This window comes from Oncorhynchus kisutch, linkage group LG27 (assembly GCF_002021735.2).
Source record: "Oncorhynchus kisutch isolate 150728-3 linkage group LG27, Okis_V2, whole genome shotgun sequence".
NCBI classification, from domain to species: Eukaryota; Metazoa; Chordata; class Actinopteri; order Salmoniformes; family Salmonidae; genus Oncorhynchus; species Oncorhynchus kisutch.
In genome coordinates, this window is record NC_034200.2 from 24,038,461 (window position 1) to 24,057,534 (window position 19,074).

Below are 19,074 nucleotides of genomic sequence, written 5' to 3' on the forward strand. Positions count from 1 at the left end.
CAAACGACAGACAAAATGGCATCCAGGACAAGCTGTAGTGTTGGCTGTATTTTGTGCACTAATGAGAACATCTGTCTGGTACCCGGCAGAGTTAGAAACTGTCTCCTAGCGAAGGTGGCGGGCAGGGGGCGTGGGCAGGCAGCTGTTGTTGTAAAAGTGGCAGTTTACACTGGCACAGAGGTTACATCAGCATGGTACTAAAATAACTCTGCAGTCTGAGGGGGAATTAATAAATTCTTACTGCCCAAATAATTCATTTCAATTTCCAGAACTCAATTGGTCTCTGAAGTTCCTTGTCTGTAATTTTTTATAAGTGTGGATTTCAATAATCTTATAGAGAAAAAGAACATCTGAGGTGATTGACACTGCATTGATTTAGTAGCTAGGTGGTAAGCATTGTAAAAGGTGATCTGTAGATTGAAGGTTCAGCATATGTGAGCCTTAATGTACTAGAAGGTACTGTAGTACCCTTGAGAAATGTATTTAACCTTAATTGCTTCAGTTAATGTCATGCTGTCCTAGATAAGGGTGTCTGAGGAAGAAAAAAGTGAACAAGATCAAATGGAACAATGCTACCCCCTATTGGACATTTCTATATTTTCACACAGTCTGAATAACATTTGATAAACAGGACTGTACTTTGTAGCATGAAAGAATATAAGAAAAACAGGAATTTGTCAAACCATGACAATTTATTGGTGACAGTGTCTCCTGTCTACATTGTACATATATTATGTCACTTTAAAGACAAAGTCTCACATCGATATTGACCATATTTTGGCTAGCAGAGGAGCTGCCTGTGAAAACAACTACAAGCTGGCAAAAAAGTGCAACTTGAGAAAAGGAGGCAACTGGAAAAGTCTTCAACCGAAGCTAAGTGGAAACATCAATATGTGAGTCAGAGTTTGACCTTCAGGACAAAGGTGTAAACTGGGTTTAAGTTGCAGAGATGCGGGAACGACAGTCCCAACTCAAAAACTCCCCACTCGGCCGACAGAATTTATACTGATGCAATTAATGGTCATCAACAGTGCGAGTAAACCTAAAGTGGCAGCATGTCGGTAGAAGAATCGCATTTAAGTCACGGTACTTAGTTGTCCTGCATCTCCCCAATGTAAATCCAGCTGTAATATGAGTCAGAGTCTCAGCTTCAGGACAAAGGTGTAGCAGCAGCCATGTCTATTTCTCCTGGTTCCCTTCGTCTCCTGCTGGCCAGTTGACAGCGATGTGGTAGGATTTAAGCTCGTCTTCAGAGACGAAGTCTGGAGCACGACTCATCAGGTCATGGCCCCTGAATGATTTGGGGAAGGCAATCACGTCCCTGATGCTGGGGGCTCCGACGATAATAGACAGAAATCGGTCCAAACCTAGAGGGAAATTGAACAAGGGATATTAGTCAGGGAAATAAAATATTACTCACAAATTAGGTATTGCATTTTAATGCAGGAGGACAAGGGGACTGGTCTACTTAGTTCTACTAAGTCTACTACTAAACATCTGTATAACAAATGGTGAAATATCAAAGCATGAGAAACACAAATCTGAGTGTGTCTGGTGTCAAGTTAGGATGGTTATTATGGCTGACTTACCCAATGCAATCCCACCATGAGGGGGAGCCCCAGAGTCCAGTGCCTCTAACAGGTGAGAAAGGAGAGATGGATCCTCCTGAAAAAAAGAACAAAGTCAGGGAGTTTCCCAACTCTAGAGAGAGATTCACTAAGTCTGTCCTTTTCTATTCACCGCTAAGCTGGAAGGCTAATGACAGTAGTCTACAGTAGTAAATACTGTCTTATTACCAGTGATAATAAATATTACCGACTGAACTTGCAGCAAGCTAGGAGAACATGCAGCTCAGAAACTTGCAGCAAGCTAGAAGAACATGCAGCCCAGAAACTGCAGCTAGAGGCAGCAACAAAATGAGCGCTGTGATTACCAATCCTAATCAGTTGTTTATTTTGGTACTAAATCTAATCAAATTTGAATGGTCACACGCGCTGAATACAACAGGTGTAGACTTTACCGCAAAATACTTAATTAAGAGCCCATTCCCAACAATGCAGAGTTAAAAAGTAAGAAAGATATTTGCAAAATAAAAAGGGAAACAGTAACAATAGAATAACGTGGCTTTATACAAGGAGTACGAGTACTGATCAAGGTGCAGTGGTACAAGGTAGTTGATAATTGAGGTAATACAGTATGTACATGTAGGTACGGGTAAAAAGTGACTAGACAATGAGGATATATAATAAACTGAGTAGCAGCTGCGTACGTGAAGTGTGAAAGTGTGTCTGTGTATGTCTGGTGTCAATATGCATGTATGTGTTTGAGCATATGTAGTGTGTGTGTGTGTGTGTGTGTGTGTGTGTGTATATTGGAGTGTCAGTGTAGTATGTGTGAGTAGTCTAGTGAGTGTGCATAGAGTCAGGGCAAAAAAATCTGTACAAAAAAATTAAGATAACATTTGTATAATAAAGGGGTTGCCTTCAAAAAGTATTCACAACGCTTGACTTATTCCACATTTTGTTGTGTTACAAAGTCGTATTAAAAAGGATTTAATTGTCATTTCTGGTCAACGATCTACACAAAATACTCTAATGTTGCACAATCCAGGTGTGGCAAACTTTTAGAGACTTATCCAGAAAGACTCACAACTGTAATTGCTGCAAAAAGTGATTTTAACATTTTTTAAATAATGAAAAATAACACACTAATATATCTTGATTAGATAATTATTCAACCCCCTGAGTCAATAAATGTTAGAATCACTTTTGGCAGCAATTACAGTTGAGAGTCTTTCTGAATAAGTATCTAAGAGCTTTCCACACCTGGAATTATTCTTTTCAAAATGATTCAATCTCTGTCAAATTGGTCATTGCTAAACAGCCATTTTCAGGTCTTGCCATAGATTTTTAAGCAGATTTAAGTCAAAACTGTAACTCGGCCACTCAGGAACATTCACCATCTTCTTGGTAAGCAACTCCAGTGTAGATTTGGCATTGTGTTTTAGGTTATTGTCCTGCTGAAAGGTGAATTCATATCCCAGTGTCAGGTGGAAAACAGACTGAACCAGGTTTTCCTTTAGGATTTTGCCTGTGCTTAGCTCCATTCCATTACTTTTTTATACAAAAAAACCCTCCCCAGTTCTTAACGATTAGAAGCATATCCACCACTATGCTTGAAAATATGGAGAGTGGTACTCAGTAATGTGTTGTATGGGATTTGCCCCAAACATAACACTTTCTATTCAGGACAAAAAGAACATTGCTTTGCCACATTTTTTTGTAGTATTACTTTAGTGCCTAGTTGCAAACAGGATGCATGTTTTGGAATATTTTTATTCTATACAGGCTTCCTTATTTTCACTCTGTCAATTAGATTAGTAATGTTGAGTCATCCTCAGTTTTCTCCTATCACAGTCATTAAACTCTAACCATTTTAAAGTCACCATTGGCCTCATGGTGAAATCCTTGAGCGGTTTCCTTCCTCTCAGGCAACTGAGTTAGAAAGGACGCCTGTATCTTTGTAGTGACTGGGTGAATTAATACACCATCAAAAGTGTAAATAATAACTTCACCATGCTCAATTTTCACCCATCTACCAATAGGTGCCCTTCTTGCAAAGCATTGGAAAACCTCCCTGGTCTTTGTGGTTGAATCTTTGTTTGAAATTCACTGCTCGACTGAGGGACGTTACAGATAATTGTATGTGTGGGTTACAGAGATGAGGTAGTCATTCAAAAAAGATGCTAAACACTATTATTGCACACAGAGTGAGTCCATGCAACTTATTGTGACTTGTTAAGCACATCTTTACTCCTGAACTTATTTAGGCTTGCCATAACAATGGGGTTGAATACTTTGACATTATGGAGTATGTTGTGTAGGCCAGTGACAACATATCTCAATTTAATACATTTTAAATTCAGGCTGTAACAAGACAAAATGTGGTCCAAGGGTGTGAACACTTTCTAAATAGTCCAGGTAGCCATTTGATTAATTGTTCAGCAGTCTTACAGCTTGCGGTTAGAAGCTATTCAGGAGCTTTTTGGTCCCAGACTTGGCACTCCGGTGCTGCTTGCCATGCGGTATCAGAGAGAACAGTCTATGACTTTGGTGGCTAGATTCTGACAATTTTAGGGCCTTCCTCTAACCGCTTGGTATAAAGGTCCTGGATGGCAGGGAGTTCAGCCCCAAGTGATGTACTCGGCCATATGCACTAGCCTCTGTAGCGCCTTGCAGTCAGATGCCGAGCAGCTGCCATACCAAGCGGTGATGCAGCCAGTCAAGATACTCTGCCCATGTCAAATCTTTTCAGCCTCCTGAGGGGGAAGAGGTGTTGTCGTGCCCTCTTCACGACTGTGTTGGTGTGTTCGGACCATGATAGGTCCTTAGTGATGTGGACACCAAGGAACTTAAAGCTCTCAACCCTCTCCACTACAGCTCTGTCGATATGAATGGGGGCGTGTTCAGCCCTCCGTCTCCTGTAGTCCATGATAAGCTCATTTGTCTTGCCCATGTTGAGGGAGAGGTTGTTGTCCTGGCACCACCCTGCAAGATCTCTGACCTCCTCCCTATATGTGTCCTTGTTATTGGTGATCAGGTCATGCGTGGCCACGCAGTCATGGATGAACAGGGAGTACAGGAGGCTATGTTGTTGCCTACCCTTTCCACCTGGGGGTGGCCCGTCAGGAAGTCCAAGATCCAGTTGCAGAGGGACGTGTTCAGGCTCAGGCTCCTTAGCTTAGTGATGAGCTTGGAGGGCACTATGGTGTTGAATGCTGAGCTGTAGTAAATGAGCTTTCTCACGTAGGTGTTCCATTTATCCAGGTGGGAAAGGGCAGTGTGGAGTGCAGTAGAGATTGTATCATCTCTGGCTCTGTATGCGAAACTGTATACAGACTGGGTCTGGTTGAAAAAGTCAGTGACATGATGGTAGAAATGAGGTAAAACAGATTTCAATTTTCCTACATTAAAATCACCGGCCACTAGGAGCGCCGCCTCTGGATGAGCAATTTCTTGTTTGCTTATAGCTTTATACAGCTCGTTGAGTGAGGTCTCAGCGCCAGCACCGGTTTGGGATGCTAAATAGACAGCTACGAAAAATACAGATGAAAACTCTTGGTAAATAGTATGGTCTACAGCTTATCATGAGGTATTCTAACTCAGGCAAGTAGAACCTTGAGACTTTCTTAATATTAGAGATTGTGTACCAACTGTTCTTAACAAAGAGACACACACCACCCCCTGTGATCTTACCGGACGTTCTGTCCTGCCGATGCAACTATATGTACAAAAGTATGTAGACACCCGTTAAAATTAGCGGATTCTGCTATTTTTAGCCACACCCATTCGCTGACAGGTGTATAAAATCGAGCACACAGCCATGCAATCTCCATAGACAAACATTGGCAGTAGAAAGGCCTTACTGAAGAGCTCAGTGACTTTCAACGTGGCACTGTCAGAGGATGCCATCTTTCCAACAAGTCAGTTTGTCAAATTTCAGCTTTGATGGAGCTTACCCGGTCAACTGTAAGTGATGTTATTTTGAAGTGGAAACGTCTAGGAGCAACAACGGTTTAGCCGTGAGGTGGTAGGCCACATAAGTTCACAGAACGGGACTGCCAAGTGCTGAAGCGCGTAAAAATTGTCTGTCCTCGGTTGCAACACTCACTACTGAATTCCAAATTGCCTCTGGAAGCAACGTCAGCACAAGAACTGTTCGTCAGGGGAGCTTCATGAAATGGGATTACATGGCTGAGCAGCCACACACAAGCCTAAGATCACCATGCGTAATGCCAAGCGTCAGCTGGAGTGGTGTGAAGCTCGCCGACCACTAGACTCTGGAGGAGTGGAAAGGCGTTCTCTGGAGTGATGACTCACGCTTCACCATCTGGCAGTCCGACGGACGGATCTGGGTTTGGCGGATACCAGAAGAACGCTACCTGCCCGAATGCATAGTGCGAACTGTAAATTTTGGTGGAGGAGGAATAATGGTCTGGGACTGTTTTTCATGGTTTGGGCTAGGCCCCTTAGTTTCAATGAAGGATAATCTCAACACTACAGCATACAATGACATTCTAGATGATTATCTGCTTCCAACTTTGTGGAAACAGTTTGGGGAAAGTCCTTTCCTGTTTCAGCAGGACAATGCTCCCATGCATAAAGCGGGGTCCATACAGGTTTGTCGAGATCGGTGTGGAATAACTTGACTGTCCTGCACAGAGCCCTGACCTCAACTCCATCGAACACCTTTGGGTTGAATTGGAACTACTGCGAACCAAGCCTAATCGTCCAACATCAGTGCCCGACCTCACAAATGCTTGTGGCTGAATGGAAGCAAGTCCCCGCAGCAATGTTCCAACATCTAGTGGAAAGCCATCCCAGAGGCGGCGGCCTCTATAGCGCCATCTCCTCCTCCTATGAGTGACGGGGATTTGGACCTGGTCCAGAAAAAACGATATGTCTTCGCCTCCAACTCATTGAAGTAGAAGTCCTCGTTATGTAACATTATGTACCAAAAAAGTTACGATCAGCTGCAAAATAAATTATGGTTGGCCAAGAGCCCGCAAAATGTCCGCTTTCCAATGCAGCGCCTTTCGACATACGGTATACTAATGGTAACTGTGCTTGCATATCCTCCTCAACCTGATATAAATGGGACATGGGAAATCAGCATTCTGGTATTCTTACTTATCCAGTCCAAGTTCATTACCTTGAGGATCGTCTCGAGCACATGCTGTTGATCAGAGGCCTTGTGAATACGAATGGATCCTCCTCCAATCTCACACCCATTCAGGACCAGGTCATAATGCTGGCCACGTACCTGCCATATTGACACAGGAGACATAGATGAATGATATGGTCTCAGTGCATAGGAAGTGACAGTACAGGATACTCTGTCAAGTTTGTTTATATTGATAGACTGACTTATGGTGAGTAGTTTATACAATAAATACATTTTTATTATTGGTTATACTTGAATACATAGTTTTGAATTTCCAAACTTCTTGTTTGGACCACATCCTGGTTGGAAATAGCACAGTGACAGCTGTCAGACAACACTTTCTTTAACAGTTTTGTATTTGTACCAAACAGCATGGAAGGGCACAGAAACAAGTTGTTGAGAGGGTTCTTCTCTATAAATATGTGACCAAGGAGACAACCCTCCTCCTACTGTATATGACCCTAACCTTGTGAGGCAGTGAATACAGGAGATGAGCATCCTCAGGGAGAGGTGCAGTGAAAGGATGGTGGGCTGACTCAAGCTGATCAGGGTCCTCTTCTTTTGGCAGGAACAGTGGGAAGTCTACCACCCACAGAAAGTGAAACGCTGAGGGGTCTCGAACAGCCACACCGGAGCTCTCTAGGAGTTCAGCACATTGAAGCCTCAATTTGCCCAACAAAGGGCGCTGTGGGAGGAAATAATGGAAATCAGGAGAGTGAAAACTGCATTCACCGTGAAAAACAAAAGTAAAAGGTTGTTCATTTTCAGAACGCACTGGCTTTCAACTGTTTGGTCACAAAAGCCTCTTAATTTTCTTCTATTCTGACATTTGATTGCAATTCCTTCCACATCCTTTCGACAAAAGTACACTATTGCTCCACAGCTACAGTGCCTTCAGAAAGTATTCATACCCCTAGACTTTTTCCACATGTTGTTGTGACAGCCTGAATTCAAAATAGATTAAATATGTTTGTTTTTTCTCTACCATCTACACACAATATCCTATAAAATGTTGAAATATCTCATTTACATATGTATTCACACACGACTCAATACATGTTAAAATTACCTTTAGCAGCGAATAAAGATGTGAGTCTTTCTGGGTAACTCTATAAGAGCCTTGCACAATAATTGCACTTTATTATTTTTTAAGTTCTTAATGCTGTCAAATTGGTTGTTGATCATTGCTAAACAGACATTTTCAAGACTTGCCAAAGATTTTCAAGACGATTTAAGTCAAAACTGTAACTAGGCCACTCAGGAACATTCAATGTCGTCTTGGTAAGTAACTCCAGTGTATATTTGGCTTTGTGTTTTAGGTTATTGTCCTGCTGAAAGGTGAATTTGACTCCCAGTGTCTGATAGAAAGCAGACAGAACAAGGTTTTCCTCTAGGATTTTGACTGTGCTCTATTCCATTTGTTTTAATCCTAAAAAAAACATACCCATAACATGATGCAGCCAACACCATGCTTGAAAATATGAAGAGTGGGTTCTCAGTGATGTGTTGGATTCACCACAAACATAACACTTTCTATTCAGGACAAAGTTCATTTCTAAGAAAAAAATTGCAGTTTCACTTTAGTGCCTTATTGCAAAACAGGATGCATGTTTTGGAATATTTTTTTATATTTAAAGGCTTCTTTCATTTATGTTAGTATTGTGGAGTAAATACAATGTGGGGATCCATCCTCAGTTTTCTCTTATCACAGCCATTTAACTCTTGAACTGTTTTAAAGTCACTATTGGCCTCATGGTGAAATCCCTGAGCGTTTTCCTTCCTCTCCTGCAATTGAGTTAGGAAGGACACCTGTATCTTTCTAGCTACTGGGTGTATTGATACACCATCCAAAGTGTTATTAATAACTTCACCATGCTCAAAAGGATATTCAATGTCTGCTTTTTAACATTTTCACCCATCTAGGTGCCCTTCTTGCGTGGCATTGGAAAACACCCTTGGTCTTTGTGGTTGAATCTGTGTTTGAAATGAATTGCTTGACTGAGGAACCTTGCAGATAACTGCATGTGTGGGGTACAGAGATGAGGTAGTCATTCAGAAATGATGTTAAACACTATTATTGCACAGAGTGAGTCCATGCAACTTATTAAGCACATGTTTACTCATTAACTGTTTTAGGCTTGCAATAATAAAGGGGTACTTATTGACTCAAATTTCAGCTTTTCATTAACTAAGGAGTAAACATTCCTAAAAACATAATTCCACTGACATTATGGGGTATTGTGTGTAGGCCAGTGACACATTTCAATGTAATACATTTTAAATTCAGGCTGTAACACAACAAAATGTGAAGAAAGTCAAACGGTGTGAATACTTTCTGAAATACTTTTTATTATGGTGTATCATCTGTACCAGGCCCAACGACGCATGAGAAAAATATAAACATTTAGCTTTTAATTTAAAAAAGGAAACAAATCAAACTTTGCAGTGTGTTATGTGTATGAACTATACTGTGCTACTGGTTCATATCAAAGCGATCAACCTCAAAGCACTGACAACCATCACTTATTTCGACCAACAGGGCTAACTTTGAAACTGTTCCATGATGGTTATCTTTAATGGAGGTGAGGCATGCAAAGGATCTACATCCCAAATGGCACCCTATTCCCCACATAGTGCACTACTTTTCACCAGAGCCATATGGGCCCCGGTTAAAACTAGTCCACTATATAGGCAGGGTGCCGTTTGGGACCAAATCAGATTGTAACTCACCACACATTCCTGCGTCCCAGCAGAGATGAGCAGCAGGTCCCCAGGTCTGGCCTGGGCCATCTGGAGCAGCTGCTGTTTAGCTGAGGCAGGCATGAGTCTGTTGAGGGGAGACTTCAATGCACCATCTGCCTTCACCAAAACTACACTCACTTCCTTGGGAAAAAAAAATACAAAAATATCACAAAAAAATACTAGGCTTAATTGGCATTCCTCTGATGCAGCTAGCCTCCGGGCATGGCCCCGACAGACTTGAATGCCTAGCAGTCATTGGGTTTTCATATCTCTTTAACTATGAATTGCTAAACCCAATAAATCATTAGCCGTAATGGAGTCTCAAATGAGTTGTTTACCAATCATGTCACTTCGTTATAAAAGGGGGTCCTACAAGATTTTCAGGATTGCACAACTCTAGGATTGGTGAGGTCTACCCTTGCCTCAGGGCAATTATGCCATGTGCTTCGTTCAACATTTTCTTCACAGTCATCTTGGCTTATTGATCATATTCCAGATTAATATTTCATGAAGACAGTTTGTTCTCTTTTACTGAATGTCCTGTAAAAGGGGGAGGGGTTAAAGCGCGAGGTTACATACCTGGCCGAACTGGGTCCTGGCAGTTTGCTTCAGGGATTCGTGATCTTTGCCCTTCAAATGTTTCTGGAGTGAAATATTGAACACAGATGTCCTATAAAAAGTCGACACCCCCTTAAACTTGTTTCACATTTCGTTGAAATCCTTATTTAAATACAATTATCTACCACCATACACAAATGATATATATTAAAAATACTAAACTGAAATATCATAATTGGATATGTCTCCACTCCCTCTGAGTCAATACTTGGTGGAAGCACCTTAGGCAGCAATTACAGCTGTGATTAGGTCTCTACCAACTTCTGAATGTCCTGCAGGCTCTAGTTTTGTCTTATTGTCCAGTCATGTGGTCAAATGCTGCAAAGAAAGACCTAGTTAAGCTGCAGCTGGCCCAGAAGAAAGCAGCAGGTGCTGCTCTTCATTGTAATCAGAGGGCTAATATCAATACTATGCATGCCAGTCTTTCCTGGCTAAGAGTTGTTGAGAGCCTGACTGCATCACTTCTTTTCATAAGAAACAATGTGTTGAAAATTCCAAATAGTTTGCATAGTCAACTTACACACAGCTCTGACACACACACACACTTACACCATTAGACATGCCACCAGAGGTCTTTTCACAGTCCCAAATAGAGCATAGAGTATTATATAGAGCCAATATTGCATGGTCCATGCTAGGTAAAGCTCCGCCTTATCTCAGTTCACTGCTCACGATGGCAACACCCACCTGTAGCACACGCTCCAGCAGGTGTATCTCACTGATCATCCCTAAAGCCAACACCTCATTTGGCCACATTTCCTTCCAGTTCTCTGCTGCCTGTGACTGGAACGAATTGCAAAAATCGCTGAAGTTGGAGACTTTTATCTCCCTCACCAACTTTAAACATCTGCTATCTGAGCAGCTAACCGATCGCTGCAGCTGTACATAGTCCATCGGTAAATAGCCCACCCAATTTACCTACCTCATCCCCATACTGTTTTTATTTATTTACTTTTCTGCTCTTTTGCACACCAGTATCTCTACCTGCACATGACCATCTTATCATTCATCACTCCAGTGTTAATCTGCAAAATTGTAATTATTCGCCTATCTCCTCATGCTTTTTGCACACAATGTATATAGACAATTTTTTACTTTTTTTCTACTGTGTTATTGACTTGTTAATTGTTTACTCCATGTGTAACTCTGTGTTGTCTGTTCACACTGCTATGCTTTATATTGGCCAGGTCGCAGTTGTAAATGAGAACTTGTTCTCAACTAGCCTACCTGGTTAAATAAAGGTGAAATAAAAATAAATAAAATGGAACTTCCTTCCATCTCATATTGTTCAAATGAATAGCAAACCTGGTTTAAAAAAAAAAGATAAAGCTACACCTCACACAACGCCTCTCCCCTATTTGACGTAGATATTTTGTGCATATGTATTCATATGTAGGCTATTTGTGCCATTTTTAAACATATGTAGTTCTGTCCTTGAGCTGTTCTTGTCTATTAATGTTCTGTATTATGTCATGTTTCATGTTTTGTGTGGTCTCCAGGAAAAGTAGCTTCTGCTTCACAACAGCCAATGGGGATCCTAATAAAATACCTAAATATTTGACCATTCTTTCCAAAACTGTTTAAGCGCTGTTGAAGCATTGATGGACAGCAATCTTCAAGTCATGCCACAAATTTTTGGATTGAATTTTTAAATTTATTTTACCTTTATTTAACTAGGAAAGTCAGTTAAGAACAAATTCTTATTTTCAATGACGGCCTAGGAACTGTGGGTTAACTGCCTGTTCAGGGGCAGAACGACAGATTTGTACCTTGTCAGCTCGGGGGTTTGAACTTGCAACCTTCCGGTTACTAGTCCAACGCTCTAACCACTAGGCTACCCTGCCGCCCCCATGTAGGTGGGTGCTCTGACTCGGCCACTCAAGGAAATGTACCTTTTTATTCCTTAGCTTCGCCACTGTAGCTTTGGCTGTGTGCTTCTGGTCGTTGGAATGCTGAAAGGTTAAAATGAGTCCTAGTTTCAGCATTCTTGCAGAGGGCAGCAGGTTTTCCTCAAGGACTTCTCTGTACATTTCGCCATTCATTTTCCATACCATCACTTCTTTCCCAGTCCCTGACAATGAGAAACATCCTCGTAACATGATTCTGTCACAGTAGGGATGCTGTTCTTTGGGTGATGTGCCGTGTTGGGTTTGCGCCAAACGTAACGCTTTGCATTTAAGCCAAAAAATTCAATTTTAGTTTGTCCAGTCCACAAAACTCCCAAATGTTTTTTTGCATACTTCAAATGGGATTCAAGGTGGGCTTTCATGAGTAATGGCTTCCTTCTTGCCACCCTACCATACATGCTAGATTTGTGAAGCGCTTGGGATATTGTTGTCACATGCATACTTTGACCAGTCTTGGCCATAAATGCCTGTCGTCTTTCAAAGTTGCCATTGGACTCTTGGTAGCCTCTGATCAGTCATCCAGTTTGGAGGGATGGCCTGATGTAGGCAGGGTCTTGTTGGTGCCATAAACCTTCCACGTCTTAATAATCATATCCAAGGGATATTCAAGGCCTTTGAAATGTTTCATACCCATCCCCTTATCAGTGCCTTTCCACAACTTTGTCCCAGAGTTCTTTTGAAAGCTCCTTGGTGCTCATTGTTGAGTGTTTGCTTAACTTGGTGTATGATTTTGAAGGTGATTGGTTACACTTGAGCTAATTTCGGATTGCTATTACAAAGGAGTGGACACTTATCCAACCAAGCTATTTCAGTTTATTTATTTTTTACCCCCTTTTCGCCCCAATTTCGTGGTATCTAATTCTTAGTAGTTACTATCTTGTCTCACCGCTACAACACCCGTACGGGATCGGTAGAGACGAAGGTCGAAAGCCATGCGTCCTCTGAAACACAACCCAACCACTGCTTCTTAACACAGCGCGCATCCAACCCGGAAGACAGCCGCACCAATGTGTCGGAGGAAACACCGTGCACCTGGCGACCTGGTTAGCGTGCACTGCGCCCGGTCTGCCACAGGAGTCACTAGTGCGCGATGAGACAAGGATATCCCTACCGGCCAAACCCTCTCTAACCCAGATGACGCTATGCCAATTGTGCGTCACCCCATGGACATCCCGGGCGCGGCCGGCTGCGACAGAGCCTGGGCTCGAACCCAGAGTCTCTGGTGGCACAGCTAGCACTGCGATGCAGTGCCCTAGTGCCCTTCTATATATCATCCCAACAAGCTTAAACAATCTTTATTTGATGCACAAATCTTTTAAAAAGTAATAGGCTAACAGAATCTACTAGAACAGTCTACCTAGGGTTGCACAATTTAGGGAATATTCAGAGGTGGAAACTTTCCGTGGGAATTAACGGAAATATATGCAAATTAATACGATTAATACCATTTAAATGTAGATGTTTTTTGCATTGTTTATATTTACCATATCATGCGAAGAGAGAAGCATAAACCTTTTACCTTATCATAAGCAGACAAATGATTAAATCCTTCCAATAGAAATAAAAAACTATTTAGTTACAGATTGAACTTTAATTAAATGAGTTGACTCTTCACATGGGAAGATTTCACTGAACAACAAAAGATAGGGAATATTGAATGATCCATCACATTTCCCACAAACGTTTTCAACATACATCTGTAAAATTATAGTCTAGAAACTAACGCTTTGCTTGTCTTCATCTCAGGCTTTCCACATCCTCCCTGGACCTCCTCAATGTCCACCTCTTGGACATCAGACTCTGAGGCCTCATCTTCACTGTCACTTTCCATCCTTGTTGATGGCTCGTGGTCAGGCTTAAAATCCTCAAATATGCCAGGATGGCCACCAATTTTCAACCCTTGTGTTGGTCAGCCTGTTGCGTTCTTTGGTGAGTATGTTCTCAAACAAGGACCAGTTGCGCTCTGAGGAGGCTGATGTTGGTGGGATTTGGAGGATGATGGATACAACAGGGGAAAGAGCCTCAGATCCACAAAGTGCCTTCCACCCAGGTAGCTGATGAGATATGTTGGCACGACTGCCATATTGCATCTCCATCCCAAAGATCTTGCTTGAAAGTGTACTTTGCCAGACTGCCTTGCCCTCATCCAGGCCAAGGTGGCGAGACACGGTAGTGATGACACCATAGGCCTCGTTGATTTCTGCACCAGACAGGATGCTCTTGCCAGCGTACTTGGGGTCCAACATGTACGCTGTGGTGTGTATGGGTTTCAGGCAGAAGTCTTCACGCTTTATGTATTTCAGAACTGCAGTTTCCTCTGCTTGGAGCAACAGTGAAGTGGGCAGGGCAGTACGGATTTCTTCTCTTATATCTGCAAGCAAAGTCTGAACATCAGACTGGATGGTATTGTCTCACTCAATCCGTGCAATGGTTATTGCTATAGGTTTCAGGAGTTTCCGGCTGCTTACCACTCTCTCCCAAAATATATCATCCAGGAGGATCCTCTTGACGGGGCTGTCCATATCAGCAGACTGTGATATGGCCATTTCTTGGAGAGACTCCTTCCTCTCCAGGAGACTGTCAAACATGATGACAACACCACCCCAACGGGTGTTGCTGGGCAGCTTCAATGTGGTGCTCTTATTCTTCTCACTGCTTGGTGAGGTAGATTGCTGCTATAACTTGATGACCCTTCACATACCTAACCATTTCTGGGTACAGACCAAGCAGCCTTCATGTTCGCAGCATTGTCTGTCACCAGTGCAAATACCTTCTGTGGTCCAAGGTCATTGATGACTGCCTTCAGCTCATCTGCAATGTAGAGACCGGCGTGTCTGTTGTCCCTTGTGTCTGTGATCTTGTAGAATACTGGTTGAGGGGTGGAGATGTAGTTAATTATTCTTTGCCCAAAAACATTTGACCACCCATCAGAGATGATTGCAATACAGTCTGCTTTCTCTATGATTTGCTTGATCTTCACTTGAACTCTGTTGAACTCTGCATCCAGCAAATTAGTAGATAAAGCATGTCTGGTTGGAGGGGTGTATGCTGGGCGAAGAACATTCAGAACTCTCTTCCAATATACATTGCCTGTGAGCATCAGAGGTGAATCAGTTGCATACACAGCTCGAGCAAGACATTCATCAGCATTTATCTGACTACGTTCCTCCATTGAGAAAAAAACCTTTCTGAGTCCAGGAGGACCATGAGTTGTTGCTATCGACAAGGTGTCTCATTCATCATTTTCACCTCGAATAGAAGTACAGGGACTTTTGTCAGAGGTTACTTGTGAGCGCTGAGGGAACTTTATGCACTTGGCCAGATTATTCTGCATATTTGTTGCATTAAATACACTTTGATGTAGGCTACTATTTACTAGTTAACAAAAAATAATGTCATATAAAATATATTCACCCCACCCAGTATTATAATCAAAACTTACCCGAAAGCATGTAGTCCATGGCTCAGATAGTGTAGTAGTGTGGGTTCAATAGCATCTCATTAGTGTGCAAGATCTTGAGAATCAGCTGTACATGTGATGGAAGAATGCACTGTGCATGCAGAGGGTTGCAATTCCATTGAATTGGGGATAGTTTAACCAAAATATGCCACAAGACCTAGAATTGCCTTATGTGTATCCCACAAAAAAAAGGTTCACTGTTATAAGATAACTCTTTTCATGAATTTAAGCAAAATTCCAGGGCTTAACTTCCCATTGAAAATTTCCAGGGAGAAAAATGTAATTTCCCGGAAAGTTTCCGACCCTTTGCAACCCTATGTCTACCAGAATCCTTTATTATTCTTTTAAACTGTACTTACTGCTCCATCCGGGATACAGATTGCCTGGATACATCCTCCTGGTTGGTTGAGGGCGTCTTTAAGGAACTCTATTTCTGTGTTGTGGAATGTTTTACTGATGTCCATGAGCTATACAAGTAGGAAACACATTTCAACCTAAAACACTGGAGCAGGATATTCGTACTTCACTATCAGATTTTAACATTTAAAAATACCTCCCAAAATGTAAAATCATATCTGAGTATTTTGAGCAAACCTTCATGGCGAATCGTGTGTCTGGCTTGTCCACTCCATAGTCCTTCATTGCTTTTTCATACGTTATGCAGGGGAATGGTGTGGAGACAGGATCTTTCTCCACAGGCCAGGAGTACTGAACCAAGCCCTCAATCAGACCTCGGATTCCAGCTTGATCCACAAAGGACATTTCAATGTCCACCTATGGAGGATAGATAAGAGGCAATGTAGAGGAATTAGGGCAGAATTAGACTTAGATTATCTGTGTGTTTGTGTGTCTGTATCAAACTAGGAACTACATTAAAGCTGTTCGACACTCATCTGTCAAAGTCATTCTGTCTGCCCTAAGAAATAGTTGATCATGTCTCTTCTCAGAGCTAATCATCACATTACCTGGGTAAATTCTGGTTGTCTGTCTGGTTTGGAACCCTCATCTCTGTAGCACCGGGCAAGTTGAAAGTACCTGCAAGATAAATTTACATCAGAGAGCTACAATTAGATGCTCAAAACCAAAGTTGTTGATCTATGAAACAATGGACACAGGGCATCAAGTGTAACAATGTAATTGGTGATTCGGTACAACGGATGCATTTTGTTTACCTGTCAATGCCAGCCACCATGAGAAGCTGTTTAAACTGCTGAGGACTCTGAGGCAGGGAGTAAAATCGACCAGGTTCTCTTGAGGGCACCACAAACTCCTTTGCACCCTGGAAAATACAAAAACATTAAGGGAGGACTGACTCCTTTGTAAATAATTTTATAGAAGAGCTCCTACTCTATAACAGACATAATTGATCCAAAATAGTGTTTGGAGAAAGTAAAATGTGTTGAGTACAATAGAGAGAACCTACCCCTGGAGTCCTCTTAAATAAGGTGGGAGTTTCAACATCCACAAACCCTGGAATCAGGGAAACAAAAAATATTTTGAAAACAAATACACTACAGTGCAGTAGGATAGGAACTGGAGAGGCAATTCAAGGACTTGTACCATGCACATTGCACAGGTACTCTCTCATCTTCATCACTAGCTGGGACCTCAGCCTCAGGTTATACTGCATTTGTGATGAACGAAGGTCCAGATAGCGATACTGCATCCGAAGGGATTCAGATTTCTGTAAACAAAGAGTAGAGCTCATCAATACTGAAATAATAATGCTAACAATAAATGTTTTTTTTTTTTGTGTGTGATGATATTATGTGTAAATAATGTGTTTAATCATGTACTCACTTTCACAAAATCTTTGATTTCAAAGGGAAGCTTACGGCAGACATTTAGAATCTCCACACTCTCTGCAAGAACCTCGATCTCTCCGGTGGGCATCTCCTACAATTTACAAAATGGCGACACAATCAGGATGGAGTCATTCACAATAACACTGATGGTAAATGTTACTGCCACATGTCTTGTCATCACAGTCTCACCTTGTTCTCTTGTCCATCTGGTCGAAGCCTGACCGTGCCTTTCACCCTGATCACTGATTCAGGTGGTAAGTCACACAAGGCTGTTTTCAGATTCATTTTGTCCTAGACCAAGACACAAATTACAAAGAAATATATAGTCAATATACAGTAATGTTAAAATATATGACATGTACATTGGAATTTGATTATCATAAATATAAACTGCAGGAGTGTTTTTGGAATAATTCATAAAACTGTTAAACAGTCTTACCTCGTCTTGAGGGATAAGAATTTGTGCCAAGCCACTGAAATCTCTCATGATAACAAATAAATCCTGTCTGATTGGAGCAAAACAATGTGTACACTGTTAGAGTCAGCTAAATGCAATTATTTCCATGTGATGATATAGGCCACTTTAAATATGAATAGAAGCAGTATGTGAGAAGAATAAAGTGTTTGAAACAGTGAAACATGTCAAACCTCAGGTATTGAACCCAGCCACACAGAGTGACTTCCTCTCCTACATCAGCAGGCCGTAGCTCCCCACAAGTGTGACTCCGAAAGGACAAGCTGCTAGAACCTGGAGAGACATACAGTTAAGTGTTATGCTTGCTCTATATTAAGCATAGACATTATTTGTTGAGTAGTGTTCTTCCATCCTGGTCCTGGAAACCCACGTTGTACTCTTTTGTTCCAGCCCCCGAGCAACAAACCCAACTCCGCTAGTCATGAGCTTCATGAGTTATTGACCGCATGACATTAATGCTGGGCTGGGGGAAAACGCTGCACACCTCTGTGGGTGTACATGATCTGGATTCCAGAACATCAGTGGTCAACAACCCCAGTCCGGGACAATGATGTTAGATAGTTATTGAGATTTTGAGTCAGGAGTTATTGTCAGACTAAAACAAACCCTGCACGCACCCTGGGTCTCCAAGATCAGAATTAATGGACCGACATGAAGTAAATAATATAGGCTACCTGTTGTGCACGTTGAGTGTTTGCTGACATTGAGAGAAAACTTGAAATGCATAATGCTGGGTTTGATCAGATGTGCAATCGGAATTGTTGTCCTTCGCCATAGTGAATATGCCCTGGTCTCCTGTCTACAGATGAGAAGCATCCTCTGCGCCAATGCTCTGCTTTTATTGGCCATTTCAGATAGCTTGCTAGCTAACAGTACTGTAGCTAACTAAACAGCTATTATCTAATATTGTAAAGCTATGTCTTGTACGCTGGCTGCTTGTTGCATATGGCTGCTAGCTAGATAGCTACATAAAACTCATACGATTTACGCCCGATCAAAGCGACTGGCAAACTTGATGTAAAACTTGTAGCTGCATCATGTCGATTTTGTCCAAACAACGACGCTAGGTAGCTAAAACTCCCTGGTTCCTTCAATGTGATTGTAGCACAAGCGTCCTCTAATTCCTTCCTTGTCTCGTCCACGTTCAGGCGGAAGTAGAAAGTACAAGTCTGAATAAATATGGATGTGCTTGGTATCGACAGTTAGTTGCTTGTAGTGTGTCCATCCGTTGTTTTTACAGATTAGTGATTTTGTGCTCAACTTGTATAACACATGGTGGGGAAGGAGCGATCTATTTCTGACCAAAGTAGTCAAACTACGATAAGGATCTATTACACTATTTGT

At 41.8% G+C, this 19,074-nt stretch overlaps 1 protein-coding gene across 2 annotated transcripts; it reads right to left on the reverse strand.

Moving 5' to 3' along the window:
- Positions 1 to 672: 672 nt before the first annotated feature.
- On the reverse strand, positions 673 to 19,030 carry dars2 (aspartyl-tRNA synthetase 2, mitochondrial). Of its 2 annotated transcripts, none has more exons than XM_020463173.2 (17): positions 18,405 to 19,030; positions 17,904 to 18,003; positions 17,695 to 17,761; positions 17,445 to 17,546; positions 17,251 to 17,346; positions 17,011 to 17,134; positions 16,874 to 16,920; positions 16,623 to 16,729; positions 16,416 to 16,485; positions 16,045 to 16,224; positions 15,810 to 15,917; positions 10,045 to 10,135; positions 9,454 to 9,602; positions 7,190 to 7,408; positions 6,712 to 6,822; positions 1,590 to 1,665; positions 673 to 1,367 (listed from the first exon to the last, which is right to left on the reverse strand). In XM_020463173.2, exons 1-17 carry the CDS (start codon positions 18,577 to 18,579, stop codon positions 1,180 to 1,182), a joined length of 2,010 nt encoding a protein of 669 aa, XP_020318762.1. In that variant the 5' UTR covers positions 18,580 to 19,030; the 3' UTR covers positions 673 to 1,179. The 2 variants fall into 2 exon arrangements, with proteins under 2 accessions (XP_020318762.1, XP_020318763.1); XM_020463174.2 differs by having other exon boundaries at positions 9,454 to 9,606; positions 10,045 to 10,107; positions 18,405 to 19,024.
- Positions 19,031 to 19,074: the final 44 nt, after the last annotated feature.